Source organism: Nannobrachium achirus (genome assembly GCF_963921795.1).
Source record: "Nannobrachium achirus genome assembly, chromosome: 5".
In the NCBI taxonomy this organism is placed as follows: Eukaryota; Metazoa; Chordata; class Actinopteri; order Myctophiformes; family Myctophidae; genus Nannobrachium; species Nannobrachium achirus.
The window spans coordinates 6,518,991-6,536,141 of NC_137814.1; the positions used below are offsets into that span (position 1 = coordinate 6,518,991).

A 17,151-nucleotide genomic window follows, 5' to 3' on the forward strand; every position below is an offset into this window, starting at 1 on the left:
TTAAGTAGCAACAAATACTCTGTTAAGAGCAGCTGAAAGTTGTCCTGGGTATCTAGGCTACGCTATACAGCCTATGATGTTAATGGACGCCACTGTTCATCCCAGTAGATAATGCAGATATAGTGTTTTATAGATCATAATTATGGAGGATTCGTCCCAGTGTGACGTGCAGGAGGACAGCCGCTGTGTCTTCATCAAGGACTGTGTGTTGTCCTCACTGAGACTCCAACAGGACAGGTACGAGTTAGCCTAGCAGCATAGTTTCAATGTTAGATGGGTTTATTTTGCATGTTGTTGTTTTGACAGACAGGCAGCTCGGGGTTTATCATAGTTTCACCGACTTTGCATTCTATTATGGGATTTATTTAGCTTGTTTATTGTTGCAGTAAATCGCTCTGGACTCGTCTGGAGAGCTGTTAGCCTAGCCTAAAGTGTAACCACAAGGATCCTTAAAGGAGTAGTTCACCCCCAAAAGGATTTCTTTTTCCTATTGATTACTCACGCCATGGAGACTAATATCCTTTTGTTTTTTGTCGCATTCCTAAGACAAGAAAATTTGGGCGTGGACCCAAATTTTCATTTGGGTCCCCATCCATGGCCATGTATTCAGGTCCCCATCCGGATTTCAAATGGGGGTACATTTACCATAATCACATTTTTGTCTTAGGAATGTGGAAAAAAATATTATTGAACTCAAGTCTCCATGGCAAGAGTTATCAATAGAAAAGAAAAAAAAGTCATTTTGGGGGGTGAACTACTCATTTAAGGGTCCATTTGGTTCCATTTGTACTCTCTCAGAGTTACGAAAGAAAAGTGAAAGGTACAGTATAGGCCTGTCATGCTTTCTGTCTTGAAAGCTAACAGATATGGGGTTAATGAATGCACTTGTACTATTTCATAAAATACAATTATCCAACAGTAGTAGTCAATCTCCACAACATACAGAAAACTGTAGTTGCCAAAGAGTGCCACAGGGTGGCGCCAGTGTACTGTAAACATTTGTCAATCATACTGTTTCACTGGTACTGCTCTGCTGTAGGCTACATATTGTACAGCATCCATATTGCTCAGAAATTGGAAAACGGCTAAAATGCCTAATGTGTAGGCCTATGTCAGTGTTTCTCATAACAGCCCCTTTTCAACTGCAGCTTTAGCACCACACTATAAACACAACACAACACCACATACAAATATCTAAATGTTCCATTACACAAAAGTACCCCTATCGGTAAGAAACACTTTTAACTGTGATTATAATACAATATAAATTGATAAGATGTATTACAACTATCCTAATTATAATACACTAATGGATTATAACTTTGATTATGATACATTATAATGTATAAATGATCACAATGTATTACAACTATGATCATTATAATACACTATAATAGATTATAACTGTGATTATAACACAATAGAATCTATTATCATGTATTACAACTATATCCTGGTGGTCTAAATGAAAATCAGTGAGTGATCTCAGTCATTATGAAGTGTTTGGCCCTGTTTGGCCTAGCTCAGACCTAATCTGGAGTGGATACTTTATAGTACCATGTTTAGTACACTTTCACACCACTCTACCCATGCAGGTCCTTGTAGTGGACAAGTGGGCGGTGTGGAGTGGTGTGGTGTTGGGCCATGTCAGTGGAAAAGTGGCTAGAGTGTGGTCCGGGGAACCCCAGGGGTCCTTGGGGGGTTTCAGGAGGGTCCTCAGCTAAAGTAGCATCACACTCATTTCAACCACGATATCCATTTATACGTTGGCTATTCAAAAACAACAGATCTACAAGCTCACAGTGCAACATTGTGAGCTTGTAGGCCTATGCATCTGCTATTTTTGAAAATATTGAAAATACATGTATATTATTATTATATATAGGCCCTATATATATTTTACTACACAAATCTTCTCTTTTGGGGGTCCCTGCATGGCACAAAACCTTCTCAGATGAGGGTTAGCATTCATTTGGGGGTCCTTATCTCGAAAAGGTTTGAGAACCATGCACTGTTCATGTTGAACAACATTTTAAAGGGACATTTCGCTATCAAACATTTTAACCTCTACTCAGGCTTTTGTGTTTCACCACAGACAGTTTTGAAGTTGCTTCATGCTGTAGATGTTTGATTATTAATTTTATCAGACACGCCCCCTTCCTATTCAAACCCATTGTAACTTCAAACTCCATTTTAACCACGAGTTAGTTAGTTTATTTGATCATCCCCACAGTATCAATAAATTCATACATCAATAAAAGCAAACAGTTTCACTGTTAAAGGTGATCAAAAGGAATAGGCTGAAGCTAAAATCGTATAAGTGCCTATTGTACGTGCGTACCCTATAGTTTTAGTTACTAAAGACAGTTAACAATGATTGAAAGGTCTACACTCTACAGTAATCACGGCAAACAAACAAAATAAATTCCTACTACATTTAGGCCTAGAATTATTGAATGCTTTAACTATTGAAAAATAGCAGATATACAAGCTCACAAGATCTGCTATTTTTGAAAAAAGTTGTGAAAATGTGTGCAAATCTTTGAATATATGTGTTTTTAAAGCAAACGTTTGTAACTAAAATTTTGCTTCTTGGTGGTCCCTGGAACTAGATATTTTGAGATGGGGGTCCGTGGCCAAATAAATATGAGTTTGGGGGTCCTTCACATGAAAAGGTTTGAGCACCACTGACATAGTAGTCTCTCAAGAACAGACTAACTGAGCTCCAGTTAAGTGAAAAGGACCTTTTCTTTGACGATGGCTGGCCAGATTACTGACGGTTTTTCAAAAAACCTTAGAAGGATTCAAAAGACACTTATAGAATCGGGTCAAAATTCAAATTTTCACAATTTTTCAAAAATAGCAGATCTACAAGCTCACAGTGAGCTTGCATATCTGCTATTTTTCAATATAATTATTATTATAATTATAATTCAAAATAATTATACACAATAATGTGTACCCATTCTGAATGGGTTAAATCTATAAAACAGAAACAAAGAGATCCATCCATCAACACATGTCATTATAAGGATCTACTAGATCCATATTATGCTTTACAGTATGATACTCTTTGACAACACCCGTCCTTGGTTCTGGTGACTGATATTATCATAACACCAGTAAGACTCCCTAATCGGGAGATAAGACACAAACTTTAGAAGGCAATGGTAGCCAAACAGGAGGGAATATGGGAAATGGGACAGATCCATGTTGATGACATGACTTTAGAGATACTGTGTACTGCTTTGCGTGATTTTAGGGTAAAATCTGTAGGAGCAGCGTCCTAAAATGTGTTTTGAAAGAATCGGCCTCATGGTGGCGCTAGAATAGGGCCATGTGAGAAATGAGGCTTTGGGAAACTGCCTTAAACTGTCTAACCTGTAGGCGGAAGCAGTGAGTTAAAACGAGTAAATTTTCCAACCTGTAGGTGGCAGCAGTGCGTCTCCGTAGAGGACAACCAGCGTCTCATCCAGGACTTCCTGGACCGAGCGGACCGGACCACGCTGGTGCTGTCCCTGAACGACGGCGGTAACAACCTGCTGCCCGCGGTTCGATTCCCGGCCACGCCCGCTGCCTCATCTACCACCGGTGGCGGCAGCAGCAACAACAACAACAGCAATAACAACAACAACAGCAACAACAAACACAAGAGCGTTTATTTCATCAAGCAGAGGGGAGGGGCCACACTGACCGCCGAGTCCATGAGGAGTCATGTGATCCACGGGGACATGTCCCCATGTCCCCTGGACCAATGTCTGGCTCTGTTTGACAAGGTACGGCACGCACATATACACGCTCACGCACAGGCGCGTGCACACACACAAACAGGGGTGTCGCACCACATTCTGCGCCCTGGGTACAAGGATTCACTGAACATGAATGTTCTTCATAAGGGGAGGGGGTTTAACCCATTTAGACTGGGAAACGCATTATTAGGCTACGCATTATTTTGTGCTTTAACTACTGAAAAAATAGCAGAGTGCTTGTTTATCTGCTATTTTTGAAAAGTCTTCGAATATTTCAAATCCTTCTAAGGTTTTTTGAAAATCTCCCATCTCAAAATATTTAGTTCCAGGGACCCCCCAGAAGCAAAACAAAATACATATATTCAAAGATTTGCACACATTTTCACGACTTTTCAAAAATATTTTTCAATAGCTAAAGTATAAAATAATTAAGGCCCCTCCACCTTGGGCCCTGGTAACTCAGTCCGAGTTGGCAGTGGCTCAGGGGTAGAGTGGCCGCCTGGCAACCGGAAGGTTCTCAGTTCGATCCCGGGCTCGCCCACAGTTAGTGTCGAAGAGTCTATTGAGCAAGACACTGAACCCCAAATTGCTCCCGATGAGCAGGTTGGTGCCTTGCATGTTTTTTTCTGCAGCTAGCGGACACCATAGACACAGGTAGATGCCTTTCTGTGTGGAGTTTGCATGTTCTCCCCATGTCCCGTAAGGTAGATACCGTCACTGGTTCCGCTACATTCTCTACAACCATCAGAAGATTGTTGTGATGTCCAAACGTCAGAAGATTGTTCTGATGTCCAAACGTCAGAAGATTGTTCTGATGTCCATCCATTAGAACCACAGTTATATTGAGTTGTTTCTACTCACAGGTGGTAGTTCCACTGCTCTCCAACCATCAGAAGATTGTTCTGATGTCCAACCATCAGAAGATTGTTCTGATGTCCATCCATTAGAACCACAGTTATATTGAGTTGTTTCTTCTTACAGATGGTGGTTCAACTTCCTCTGCAACCATCAGAAGATTGTTCTGATGTCCAACCATCAGAAGATTGTTCTGATGTCCAACCATCAGAAGATTGTTCTGACGTCCAACCCATCATAACCACAGTTATATTGAGTTGTCTCTCCTCACAGGTGGTGGTTCCACTGCTCTCCAACCATCAGAACCACAGTGCCACGCCCCAGGTGGTGTCCCAGGACCTGCTGCGTCACGTCCACTCCCTGCAGAGACACGCCTCGGTGGTGTCCGGCCGCGTCCGAGGGAAGACCGTCCTGCCCCTCCCCCCGGGGCTGGAGCGACTGGAGCTCTCTGCTCTCAACAGGTGCACAAAACTCCATACCAGTACATTTCTTCACCAATGTGTTTGTAAAGGTGTCTAGAAATACATCTCACAAAGATTGATATTCAGTTTCCTTAGGGGGGAAAAAACATCGCTTGGGCTACAAACAGCCACAGACACTTTTCCAAGTCATCACAAACCATTTTTGTGGGGCCGTTTTTAGCCCAAGTAGTGTTTTTTTGTGCAAAAAGAAAAAAAAAGAAGAAAAAAATACCTTCTTGTTATTTTCTTTTCTGTTTAGTAAAGTTACAGTAATCCTACTGCAACTTTCATCACTGATTAATTAGTCATTATGTTACACTAATAGAAATGACTCATCTATGCATTATTAATTAATCCATGTCATGTTTTTGTTATTTCCAGAGGGGATGTGACGTCTGTAGATCAGAGTGTGATCCACTCAGTAGAGACGGTGGTGATCGACTGGAGCCACCAGATCCATGTGGTCCTAAAGAGAGACTCCTCTGAGACCAGATCCACTGAACTGCTGCACTGGAGGAGCAGGTACAGGACAGCTTTTATTCTGAAGGAACATGTACAGGGTAGCTTCTATTCTGAAGGAACAGGTACAGGGTAGCTTTTATTCTGAAGGAATAGGTAAAGGGTATATTTTAATCTGAAGGAACAGGTACAGGACAAGCATTTATTAAAGGCATATTTCATTCTCAAACATGTTTGGGGTCATTAAATCGTCTGCTCAGGCTTTTGTGTTTCACCCCAGAACGTTTTCAAGTTGCTTGATTCAGTATTTAGATATTAAATATGGGGTGCCATGATTACATGCAGACCTGCGGAGCATTTCGTTTAGTTAAGTCTCCCACCCGTTCACTCAGATCAGCCAACACAGGGATGCTGACAGAACCCTCGCTAAAAACCTCAGGACAAAAACTCACTCGTCCTAGACAATTTGCCCTCCTGGCCCCCAAACTGTGGAATAAACTCCCTGCTGCACTTAGAACTACAGACTCACTCCCTAGCTTCCACCGTGGACTGAAGACTCACCTCTTCAGACTCCACCTAAACACTCCCCTTCCCTCAATGACCACACATGAAGCTAGATAGCTTTTTCTAGGTTTTAGACGTTTTTTACTGTTTAGGTGCGTGGTCTACCTATGTTATAGTTTTTTTCTAGATGCATTTGTTGTATTGTTGTTTATGTACTGACATATTACCTTGCTTATTATATTGATGTATTACTGTATATACTTTGGATTACTGTAAACTGTCCCTGTAGACATGAACAGATCACTTTAATGTTCCCTATCCCTGCAGACTAGCAGACCTGCAGAGCATCCAGTCACAGCTCCAGTCTCATGTATAAATCAGTGTAATGTCTCCCTGCAGACTGTAGACATGTATAAATCATGTATAAATCAGTGTAATGTCTCCCTGCAGACTAGCAGACCTGCAGAGCATCCAGTCACAGCTCCAGTCTCATGTATAAATCAGTGTAATGTCTCCCTGCAGACTAGCAGACCTGCAGAGCATCCAGTCACAGCTCCAGTCTCCGGAGGCCACCAAGATGTCAGCGTTGCTGCAGTTGATCCAGAGCAGCTACCTCCAGCCCTTCAGCAGGATGCAGCAGGACATCTCTGCAGGTGATTGGTTGATTGATTGATTGTTTGATTGATTGATTGTTTGTTTGTTTGTTTGTTTGATTGATTGATTGATTGATTGATTGATTGATTGATTGGTTGATTGATTGATTGATTCAGAGGAGTTACTAATGAACACAGTTCAAATATGATTATTTTGGGGGTCGCAGCCTGAAAAGGTTGAGAACCCCTGTTATAATTAAGCAATATTACACAAGAGGGTGTGCATTATCACGGTTATTTGGCACGCCAGCATTGCGGCAGGAACGAGCCGAAGGCGAGCTCTGTAGGCAGGGCTGAAGTGCAAATAACTGTTACCCTTTAAAAAAAACATGTCAACTTCATTTCATTGTTATTAAGATATTCAATAGGAATGTGTAATTTTTTAATGCCTCGTTTAGCTACTATGTCCCTGAACTTCACATGGAAACTGTTGGGGAGCTTCTCAACGAGCACAGCTGATTTCTTTGTTTGATGAGACAGTGCAGTAGTGCTCATTAACTGCACTGCTAGATAATGATACTCAGTGCACTGCTGTTGTATAATGAACAGTCTTTGTTACCCACACAGTGTTAGAAGAGCCCACGGATGTGTTCATACCTTAGATATAATGAATATATTCAGGGTTCCCTGCACTGTCATGAAATTCCAGTACTGGAAAAGTTTTGGAATGTATCAAGGGTCCTGGAAGGTCCTGGATTGTCTTTGGTTATTGATTTTGTTAATACCTCTGAAATGACAAATTAAACATGGGCCAAATTGTCAAATATTAGAGACAGAAATTGTGAAAATAGCCAATCTACATGCTCACAACGCCTCGCGTTGCGAGGCGTTGTGAGCATTCTATTTTCACAACAGAACCGTGTTATACAAAATTCCTCAACTCTTAGTGCTCGTCAGGGTGCCGAGGTCCCCAGTTAAAACATGATTATTTCGGGGGTCACAGCCTGAAAAGGTTGAGAACCACTGGCATACACTACCTGTCTTTGGGCATTGCACATAGGAGTAAGTGACCTGTTATTGAGCTGAATTATTGTTATATTGTCCTGGAAATTGGGTTAAATATTCTGGAAACGTTTTGGCAAAGTTTTGGAAATGAATTGGTAAAAAATTGTGGGAACCCTGTATATTGTTACAGCGCTAGAAGAGGCCATGGATGTGTGCGCGTACTTGAGGCCGCTGCAGCGTCTGTTGGAGGATCTGGAGAGCGCAGAGTTCCCGGAGGTCAGGGGTCACATCGGCCCTGTGATGCACGCTCTGCGCCTGGTGTGGCTTAACTCCGCCCACTACAACACCCCCGAACGCATCATCACCCTGCTGCGGGAGATCTGCAGTCTGCTCATACAACAGGTTAGCTAACCGTACCTAACCTTAAAGGGCCTACACCATGCTTTTAAAACAGGTTTTAACCCTCAAAAAACACTCTGACCATTCTTTTTGTTTGTTCTAGCTCTACTAAAATGAGGCTCTCCAGCTGCAATACCAAAACGGCCTCTGTTTGCTCAGGGGCGCATCTAGTGGGGTTTTTCCAGAAAAAAAAAAAGTTTTTTGAAAAAGAAAAAGTTTTTTGAAAAAGAAAAAGTTTTTTGAAAAAGAAAGTTTTTTGAAAAAAAAAAAGTTTTTGAAAAAAAAAGTTTTTGAAAAAAAAGTTTTTGAAAAAAAAGTTCTTTTTTTTAAGTTTTGAAAAAAAAAATGTTTTTCTTCTTTGACTCTGCATTGCATTTTTTTGAAGAAGAAAAAAAGTTTTGAAAAAAAAAAAATTGATTTTTTTTTTTGACTCGGGGGGGGGGGGGGGGGGGGGGGGAACGGGAATCCGTGTGACGTCACACGGATCAACTCTCAGAACAGCACTGTTCTGAGAACCTGTGGAAAGCTTTTCATCTCTGTCTTCCCAAAACCAGAGAAAGACACAATGTACAGAAATAGGACTTTGTGAGGATAGAAGGTGCCAGTGGGACCCCAAAAAAAGGTTTTAAAATAGAAAAAGTGAAAATTCATGGTGTAGGTCCTTTAAAGAGGTGGTGCCATAGTTTTGTACCTTTTCTGTTTTGTATGTGTCTATGGAGTTAGCATTACTCTATTAGACCCCCAGCTGTGATTATACACATGTTTGCATGAAAAATAGTCATCACTTTTTTTCCACTTTATTTTGATGAGTCATCAAAATAAAGTGCTTGCAATGGATTCAGAATCATGAAGAACCTCTAGTTTGACCCCTCGCATGCTATTTAAAGCAGAATTTATTTTCCTGTATAGTGAAGTCAATGGGACAGTGAATATACAAATGGCCATAGGCCTAACCTTTTTTTCGTGATGTTTCCGGCAGAGCAGGCCTCTCATTCTGTGGACCTTAATGACCAAACTAATAGATAAAACAGAAATAAAAAGTACGGCATGACATCACAGGTTCAACCCTATTCTAAAGAGCTCTGGTTTAAATCCTCTGCTGAACAACAGGCGCGGGTCTACCTGAACTCAGAGGAGCTCCTGAAGGGGGAGGGGTCCGAGAGCCTGGCCAGGGTGGAGACCAGCCTGGACATCCTGGACCTCTTCAGAACCACCTACCACAAGACCAGGACCCAGCTGGACCCCCAGACCAGGACCCAGCTGGAGCCCCAGACCAGGACCCAGCTGGACCCCCAGACCAGGACCCAGCTGGGTGGGGACCACCAGGACTCCTCCTGGGACTTCTCCCCGACCCTGGTCTTCTCTGAACTGGACCGCTTCGTGGACAGAGTCCACGCCATCAAGGTGAGCAGCGGTGGTGGGGCGAAAAAGTACTCAGTATCAGGGGCGTCACAAGGGGGGGAAAAGTGGGACTGGGTTACTAGGGCCCAAGGTGGAGGGGCCTGGAATTATTTTATACACAATGCGAGCTTGTAGATCTGCTATTTTTGAAAAGTTGTGAACATGTGTGCAAATCTTTGAATATGTGTATCTTTTAAGCAAACATTTGTAACTCAAATTTAGCTTCTTGTTGTCCTTAGAAATAAATATTTTGAGATGGGCCAAAGTCTGTTGCCAAATACATATCATTTTGGGGCTCCTTCACAGTTTGAGCACCAGGTGACATAGAAACATTTTTTTTCTTTTTTATTTCTTTTTAGGGATTTGAAATATTCAAAGAGGGTTAGCAGATCTACAAGCTCGCAGCGTGGCACTCGCAGCGTGGCACTCGGTGCTGCGCTGTGAGCCTGTATATCTGCTATTTTACAATAGTTAAAGTACCCAGGGCCCAGAATTTGGTGTGACACCCCTGCCTGTGTCCTCAGTATGTACCTCTGTCTCCCTGTCCTCTCAGGACCTCCTGTGCACGGCGGCGGACCTGATGAAGCTGGAGAAGGTGGAGGTGGGGGGGGTGGCGGGGCGGGGCCTGGGCCAGCAGATCCAGTGTCTGTTCCAGGACTTCCTGGAGACCTACAGAACCCTGGCAGAGAAACCCTACGACTGTCTGGACGTCTGCAACCAGGTAAAGAACAACACACATCTCTTTAAGTCCTGGAGAAACCCTACGACTGTCTGGATGTCTGCAACCAGGTAAGGACTGAACAACACACATCTCTTTAAAGTCCTGGAGAAACCCTATGACTGTCTGGATGTCAGAGACCAGGTACAGAACAACACTCATCTCTTAAATTCCTGGAGAAACCCTACAACTGTCTGGACGTCTGCAACCAGGTAAAGAACAACACACTAGAGAAACCCTACAACTGTCTGGACGTCTGCAACCAGGTAAAGAACAACACACATCTCTTTAAAGTCCTGGAGAAACCCTACGACTGTCTGGATGTTTCCTGACCTCAATTACACAAAGAAACCTGAACTTTCAACATTCTGTGTTTTTTCTTTAATCTGTATTTTTTTATTACTCGGCTCAGAAAAGTGAGTTAATTTGTCAACCAAAGTCGTGAATGGTAAATGGTAAATGGTACATTGCTTTTGGACCGATGCAAACACAATCAGTGTTGGGCAAATTACTTAAAAAAAGTAATTAGTTATAGTTACTAGTTACTTCTCCAAAAAAGTAACTGAATTAGTAACTGAATTACTCTATTGTAAAAGTAATTAGTTACTAGGAAAAGTAACTATTTGCGTTACAAAGTAAAAAAAATAATCCAAAGATTTCAGTTTATTTAACTAAAAATATTTCTATTATATAAGTAAGTAAATATAAGTATTTTTTTAAAGTAAATTAGAGTAAAAAAATCGATTCAGACAGATTACAGTATTTTCTGCCTTTCATTATTTTCAAGGAAAAAAATACCTTATATCGCTTTTTTGATGCCTTCCATTATTATTCTCAAGGGGGAAAAAATACCTCATGTCATTTTGCTTCACGTGTGGACACAGAGAGGAGGGGAGATACTAAACTAAAGAAAACTAAACTAAACAAAGGTTTAGGCAGTTATACATCGACATTTAATCTCTGCATAAGGATTTAAGGATGCTATGCTTATAATGATTGCAAGAAGAGCTGTTATCAACAATCACGGAGTATTTTGTTGGGACTGGAAATTACTTAATGAGCTCCTGGTGTGGATTCTTTCAACTCCGTGAGTCATTATTTATTTATTTTTGCAAGACCGACACATGGGGGCTTTCTCTCTCTCTCTCTCTCTCTCTCTCTCTCTCTCTCTCTCTCTTTCTCTGCACCCTTTCTCTCTCTCTCTCTCTCTCTCTCTTTCTCTTTCTCTGCACCCTCTCTCTCTTTCTCTTTCTCTGCACCCTTTCTCTCTCTCTCTCTTTCTCTGCACCCTCTCTCTCTCTCTCTCTCTCTCTCTCTCTCTCTCTCTCTCTCACACACACACACAACCATCGTGACAGCTGGGGACGCTTGTAACGGAGCACATTTCATTGTCAGTAACGGTAGCGGCGTTGTAACGATGGAAATTGTAATTAATTAGATTACCCGTTACTGAAAAAAATAGCGGCGTTATGTAACGCCGTTTATTTAAACGCCGTTATACCCAACACTGAACACAATGTAAAGTAACAGCCATCGCAGTATGAAAGCTCACCTCTTTGCAGGAGTATTTCATGTTTTATTTCAATAGTTTCCATACATTTTGGACCAGGAGTATGTAGGCCTATCTATTCTTTGTTCTTCAGCACTGTGGTTGTTGTGAAGTCAAAGATCTCTGTCTGATGGCTGACGGGGTGAAATGTCTCCCCCTGCAGGAGTTTGAGAATGATGCCAGGAGGTTCAGGGTGAAGGTGGAGGACACAGAGAGACGCCTGGGGGCCATGTTCCGCTATGCCTTCTTCCTGGACGCCCAGGGGCTGGAGCACGCCTTCAGGGTGAGACACACACACACACACACACACACACACACACACACACACACACACACACACACACACACACACGCACGCACGCACGCGCACACACACACACACACACGCACACGCACACACACACACAGGGGCATCGCGGGGGGGGGGGGGGGGGGGGGGGGGGGGGGGGGGGGCTGGTACTGAGTTACTAGCGCCCAAGGTGGAGGGGCCTTAATTATTTTATACTTTAGCTATTGAAAAATAGCAGATGTACAAGCTCAAGTGCCACGCTGCGAGCTTGTAGATCTGCTATTTTTGAAAAAGTCATGAAAATGTGTGCAAATCTTTGAATATATATCTTTTTTAAGCAAACATTCGTAATGGTCCCTGGAACTAAATATTTTGAGATGGGGGACCGTGGCCAAATACCAATCATTTTGGGGGTCCTTCACATGAAAAGGTTTGAGCAGCACTGACATAGAAACATAGGTTTTTCAAAAAACTATTCAAAGATTTGCAGATCTGCGCTCGCAGCTCGCTCGCAGCGCGGCACATGTGAGCTTGTATATCTGCTATTTTTCAATTGTTAAAGCACAAAATAACGTGTAATAATGCGTTAAACCCCCTCCCCTTATGAGGGCCCTCAGTGAATCCTTGTACCCAGAATTTGGTGCAACACCCCTGATAAAAACACAAACCTGTTTTCATCTGTGCTTTCCTCTCTCTCCCTATCGGCTGGTCCAGGTGCTGGACATGTTCGGCAGCCTGTTGGAGCGCCCCCTAGTGTCTGGAGACGCACAGGACAGGTACGCTCACCTGGTGTCCATGTTTGACCAGGAGCTGGACTCCTGCAGACGCCTCTTCAACAGACACCTCCACACCTCCCAGGAACAACAAGGTACACTTCCTGTCTTTTTCAAGTAAACAGGAACAACCATAGACACATAAAGGTAGACGCCTCCCTCGGCTCTGGGACGTTTGCATCGTGAGACGGGAGGACAAGCTCTCGCGTGCGTCACAGAAACAGGCGTTTGGTAGGCTTTTTTGGTGTGCTGTGTGTGTGTGTGTGTGGGGCGAGGTGCCAGCAATCAGTGACGAGCGGCGCAAACAGACACAGCTGACTGAGCAGTTGTTTATAAGAGCGTGACTGACAGACTGACAAGTGCTGGAGCTTCTCATACTAACTGCGACCTACGGTCACAATTCTCATTCTTCAGGTTCCAGTCCGGTCAATAAGAACATGCCAGGGGTGGCGTTCGGGCTGCGGTGGAGCCAACAGTTACAGGAACGCATCCAGACCTCCTTCTCTAAGTTCAAACAGCTCTCCTTCCCGTGAGTCTGCTTTTCACTTATACTCTCCTGCTGCTGAAAATACTTCTTAGATGCATTGTTATTGTCCGGGTTTCCCAAAGCGATTTTAGCCCTTCGTAGCTCACGCATGGTCGTAGAGACCGACCCCTGACCGTCATGTTCCCGGGTTTGCATGGGTTCGGGCAGAGCGACTTATTTAGCCCCCTACAACTACACCAACTTTCAGATTTCACAAACAAAGTGCTTAATAAAGTCTCACACCTGTTTAAATACGGTGTGTATTTAGGCAGGTGTATCCTCCGTGTTCTTTAATAAGAAGCCTTTTTATCCGATCGTTTTCTGTGTTTCCTTGTATTTCCTGGTGTTCCCCATGTGCACCAACCCCCATCTATGAACACAGAGATGTGGGCGTTATGAAGGTCAGGGCTTGGTCTTTACGACCATGTGTGAGCTACGAAGGGCCAAAATCCCGGCCATTATTATCATGAAGCTTCTTGAGATATCCTGGTCTCCCAGTCTCTTCACTACATTATTGATATCATTATTATTATTATTATGAGATATTCTGTCTCTTCAGGTGTCTGGAACATGAAGAAGGAACGCGTGTGGTCCAGAAGTACGAGGAGATGATGCGCCTCCTGGACAGGTGTGTCAATAAATAATATTACCATAAATAACTTTATTAATGTCTCTCCTGACTACCCCACATTACATTAATTAGAGCTGACTCAACTGAGCCTTTTCAAAAACTATCTAGCAAACCTTGCTCTAAATAAATTACATTAAAACGAAATCACTCCTTTGCTGCCATTAAAAAAACTTCCGCAATTGAAAAAAAAGCTGCAGCGTTCTTATCTTTTAACGTGGGTGCGTGCGTGTCCATCGTGCACGTCATTGTCTGCTAGTGAGCAAAGAAAACATTAAAGGACATGCCACATTCGCTGCAGCAACTCCAGCGTGGTCTAACGGGGAAGTGAACGAGAAGAGATTGACACAGAGCAACATGTTGTGTCCCCCCCCCCCGTTTCCGGCCCTCCGTATCCGCTTCTGGACCCAAACCGGAAGCACTGTTTTTGGAGCACTTGGGAACCCGATTTTGATGATCAGATTTTTTTACCCAGACAGCACAGTGACTTAGTGCCGATGCCTACTTCCCTCTGTAACAAATGTAGGCACTATATAGGGTCGGGAGCGTTTGCTAATTGGGAAGATGCATTTGCGACGTCGCTTGCCAATTTAGTTCCTCGCTCACGCAGCATCAGCAAGCAACGTCGCAAATGCATCTTCCCAATGAGCAAACTCTCCCGACGCTACATAGCGCCTACATTGATACAGAGGGAAGTAGGCATCTGCGTTATGTCGCTGTGCTGTCTGGGTATTGTTTTTAAATCAAAACTCGGGAAACTCGGGATATGGCAGTAAATGAGGTAAACTCGAAAACAAAAAGTCGGAACAAAATAAAAATGTAAACGTGTGTGTGTGTGTGTGTGTGTGTGTGTGTGCGTGTGCGCGTGCGTGCGTGTGTGTGTGCGTGCGTGCATGTGTGCAGGTACTCCAGTCAGCTGTATGAGGGGTGGAGTCAGACGGTGGCAGAGAGGTCAGAGTTCAACCTCAACCTGCCACTCATCCTCAGAGACTCCGCCTCCCGTCTCATCTCGGTCAACTTCAGCCCACAGGTCAGGGGTCACGGGGTCGTGGGGTCAGCTTATATACCAGACATATCTCAGATCATAATACATATTATAATAGAATAATAAAACAACCTATTCAGGCCTGGAACACAATATTACTTTGACCATTATTTAATGCTTAAACTATTAACTCTCCCCACGCTTTGAACGTTAACGTTCGCCCCATTTTTTACAGAACCTCGATGCCAATACGGCGCTCGTTCGGTTCGTTCGTCTGATGACTGTAAGCTGATGAGGGGTCGCGCGGCCGTTTACTGTAAACACATTTTCCGCGGTGATGGTGTAAAAAATCCATTATGCGTTAGATCAACGGAGAACAATTCACTTCCTTGTTGATTTCCTCTGGCTGTAAGGCTCTGTGGCCAGTGACTGGTCTTCTTCTTCTTCAACACATAACAGGCAAATTCACATTCATTCTCGCATGACGCCGCCCTCTGCTGCCTGGCAGACCAAAGTGCACTATTGCACAATAAAAAAAAAAAAGAAAAAAAAAAAAAAAAAATGTCTGTCTATCTGCTATAACGTCGCAAAGGTAAGCCGCTTTTTGATGGCACCAGACCCAATAAATAAATAAATAATCTGGCAGTAGGAGAGTTAAAAGATAGTCAACCCTGCTTCTACTGACGGATGGGTAGAGGGCTAGAGGCGAGATGAGTCCTCAGATTAGAAGTGTTTCCATGTTTCACCGACACTTTATTTCCCGCATATTTTGCATGCCCGCCTGCTATTTTTGTGAAGGACCCCCAAATGATATCTATTTGGCCACGGACCCCCATCTCAAAATATTTAGTTCCAGGGACCCCATAAGCAAAATTTGAGTTACAAATGTTTGCTAAAAAATACATATATTCAAAGATTTGCACACGTTTTCACGACTTTTCAAAAATAGCAGATATACAAGCTCACAGCTGTGAGCTTGTATATGTGCTATTTTTCAATAGCTGAAGTATAAAATAATTAAGGCGCCCTCCACCTTGGGCCCTAGTAACTCAGTCCCACTTTTCCCCCCATTGTGACGCCCCTGTCCCCAGCTAACATCCGTACTGAGGGAAGTGAGGTACTTGGAGTCCAGACAGACGGAGGCCGTCATCCCAGACGCTGCCATGCACATCTACACCAGCAGAGGGCAGCTGTGGCAGTATGTGGCCTGCTTGGAGCTGACCGTGAGCCGATACAACAAGGTGACAAATGATCTACGTCTAATACAATGTATTCAGTGATCTATATCTAATACAATGTATTCAGTGATCTATATCTAATACAATGTGTTCAATAGTCTATTATCTTATAAAATGTATCCAATAGTACATCTAATACAATGTATCCAATAGTCTATATCTAATACAATGTATCCAATAATTATATCTAATACAAATTGATTCAGCGATCTGTATCTAATAAAATGTATCTAATGATCTATATCTAATACAATGTATTCAGTGTATATGTATCCAATGATGTATTTCTCATAATATGTTTTCAATAGTCTATATCTAATAAAATGTAGATATAAAATGTATCCAATGATCTATATCTAGTAACATATATCGAATAATCTATCAGTATGTATCCGATAGGCCTACTGTATATTAACTAGAATTTCCCAGAGTTCGCGCACTTCGTGCGCTCACACGCATGCACGCTTGCACACACGCACATGCAATCTCCTCCAAGCCATCGCTCGCATATAGGCCTACGTGCGCATTTTCAAATCCATTTCTCATCTACTATTATTCATCATTAATATCTATCTCACAGAAGAGCGCAAAAGGTAACACAATTAAGTCCCTTTTCTGCTGTAAGCTGCGGCAAATTTGCTACTCCATTGCTGTGGCGTCATGGATCCATGCAGAGGTGAACGTAATTCAATGGGTGACGAAATGTTGTGTACTGGCTTCACATTCCGGTGTGGAAAACAGCAGATCTTCACACGCTCCCCCTCTGTACACACACACGCACGCACGCACGCACGCACGCACGCACCCACGCACGCACGCACGCACGCACGCACGCACGCACACACACACACACACACACACACACACACACACACACACACACACACACACACACAAACTTTGTTAAATTGAAATAAATGTGGTTCAAAGAGGGACATGTTTAAAATGTGGACAGTGCACAAATGTCAGGCTTGTTTGACGTGGTGGCTATGTTTGTGAGAGGTGATGTGAGAGAATGT

At 43.0% G+C, this 17,151-nt stretch overlaps 1 protein-coding gene across 1 annotated transcript in view; it reads left to right on the forward strand.

Moving 5' to 3' along the window:
- Positions 1-142: 142 nt before the first annotated feature.
- The window catches only part of dnah9 (dynein, axonemal, heavy chain 9), a gene marked incomplete at both ends in the record, with an annotated part of 122,590 nt that continues 105,581 nt past the window's right edge, over positions 143-17,151 (forward strand). Inside the window, 15 exons of the mRNA XM_080725498.1 lie at positions 143-237; positions 3,431-3,551; positions 3,675-3,776; positions 4,878-5,065; positions 5,447-5,587; positions 6,551-6,681; positions 7,817-8,028; positions 9,136-9,429; positions 9,980-10,147; positions 11,857-11,976; positions 12,697-12,850; positions 13,170-13,284; positions 13,841-13,909; positions 14,813-14,939; positions 15,986-16,135. Of these exons, the coding sequence (XP_080581624.1) occupies positions 143-237; positions 3,431-3,551; positions 3,675-3,776; positions 4,878-5,065; positions 5,447-5,587; positions 6,551-6,681; positions 7,817-8,028; positions 9,136-9,429; positions 9,980-10,147; positions 11,857-11,976; positions 12,697-12,850; positions 13,170-13,284; positions 13,841-13,909; positions 14,813-14,939; positions 15,986-16,135 (2,187 nt within the window). The remainder of the gene's footprint in view (positions 238-3,430; positions 3,552-3,674; positions 3,777-4,877; positions 5,066-5,446; positions 5,588-6,550; positions 6,682-7,816; positions 8,029-9,135; positions 9,430-9,979; positions 10,148-11,856; positions 11,977-12,696; positions 12,851-13,169; positions 13,285-13,840; positions 13,910-14,812; positions 14,940-15,985; positions 16,136-17,151) is intronic.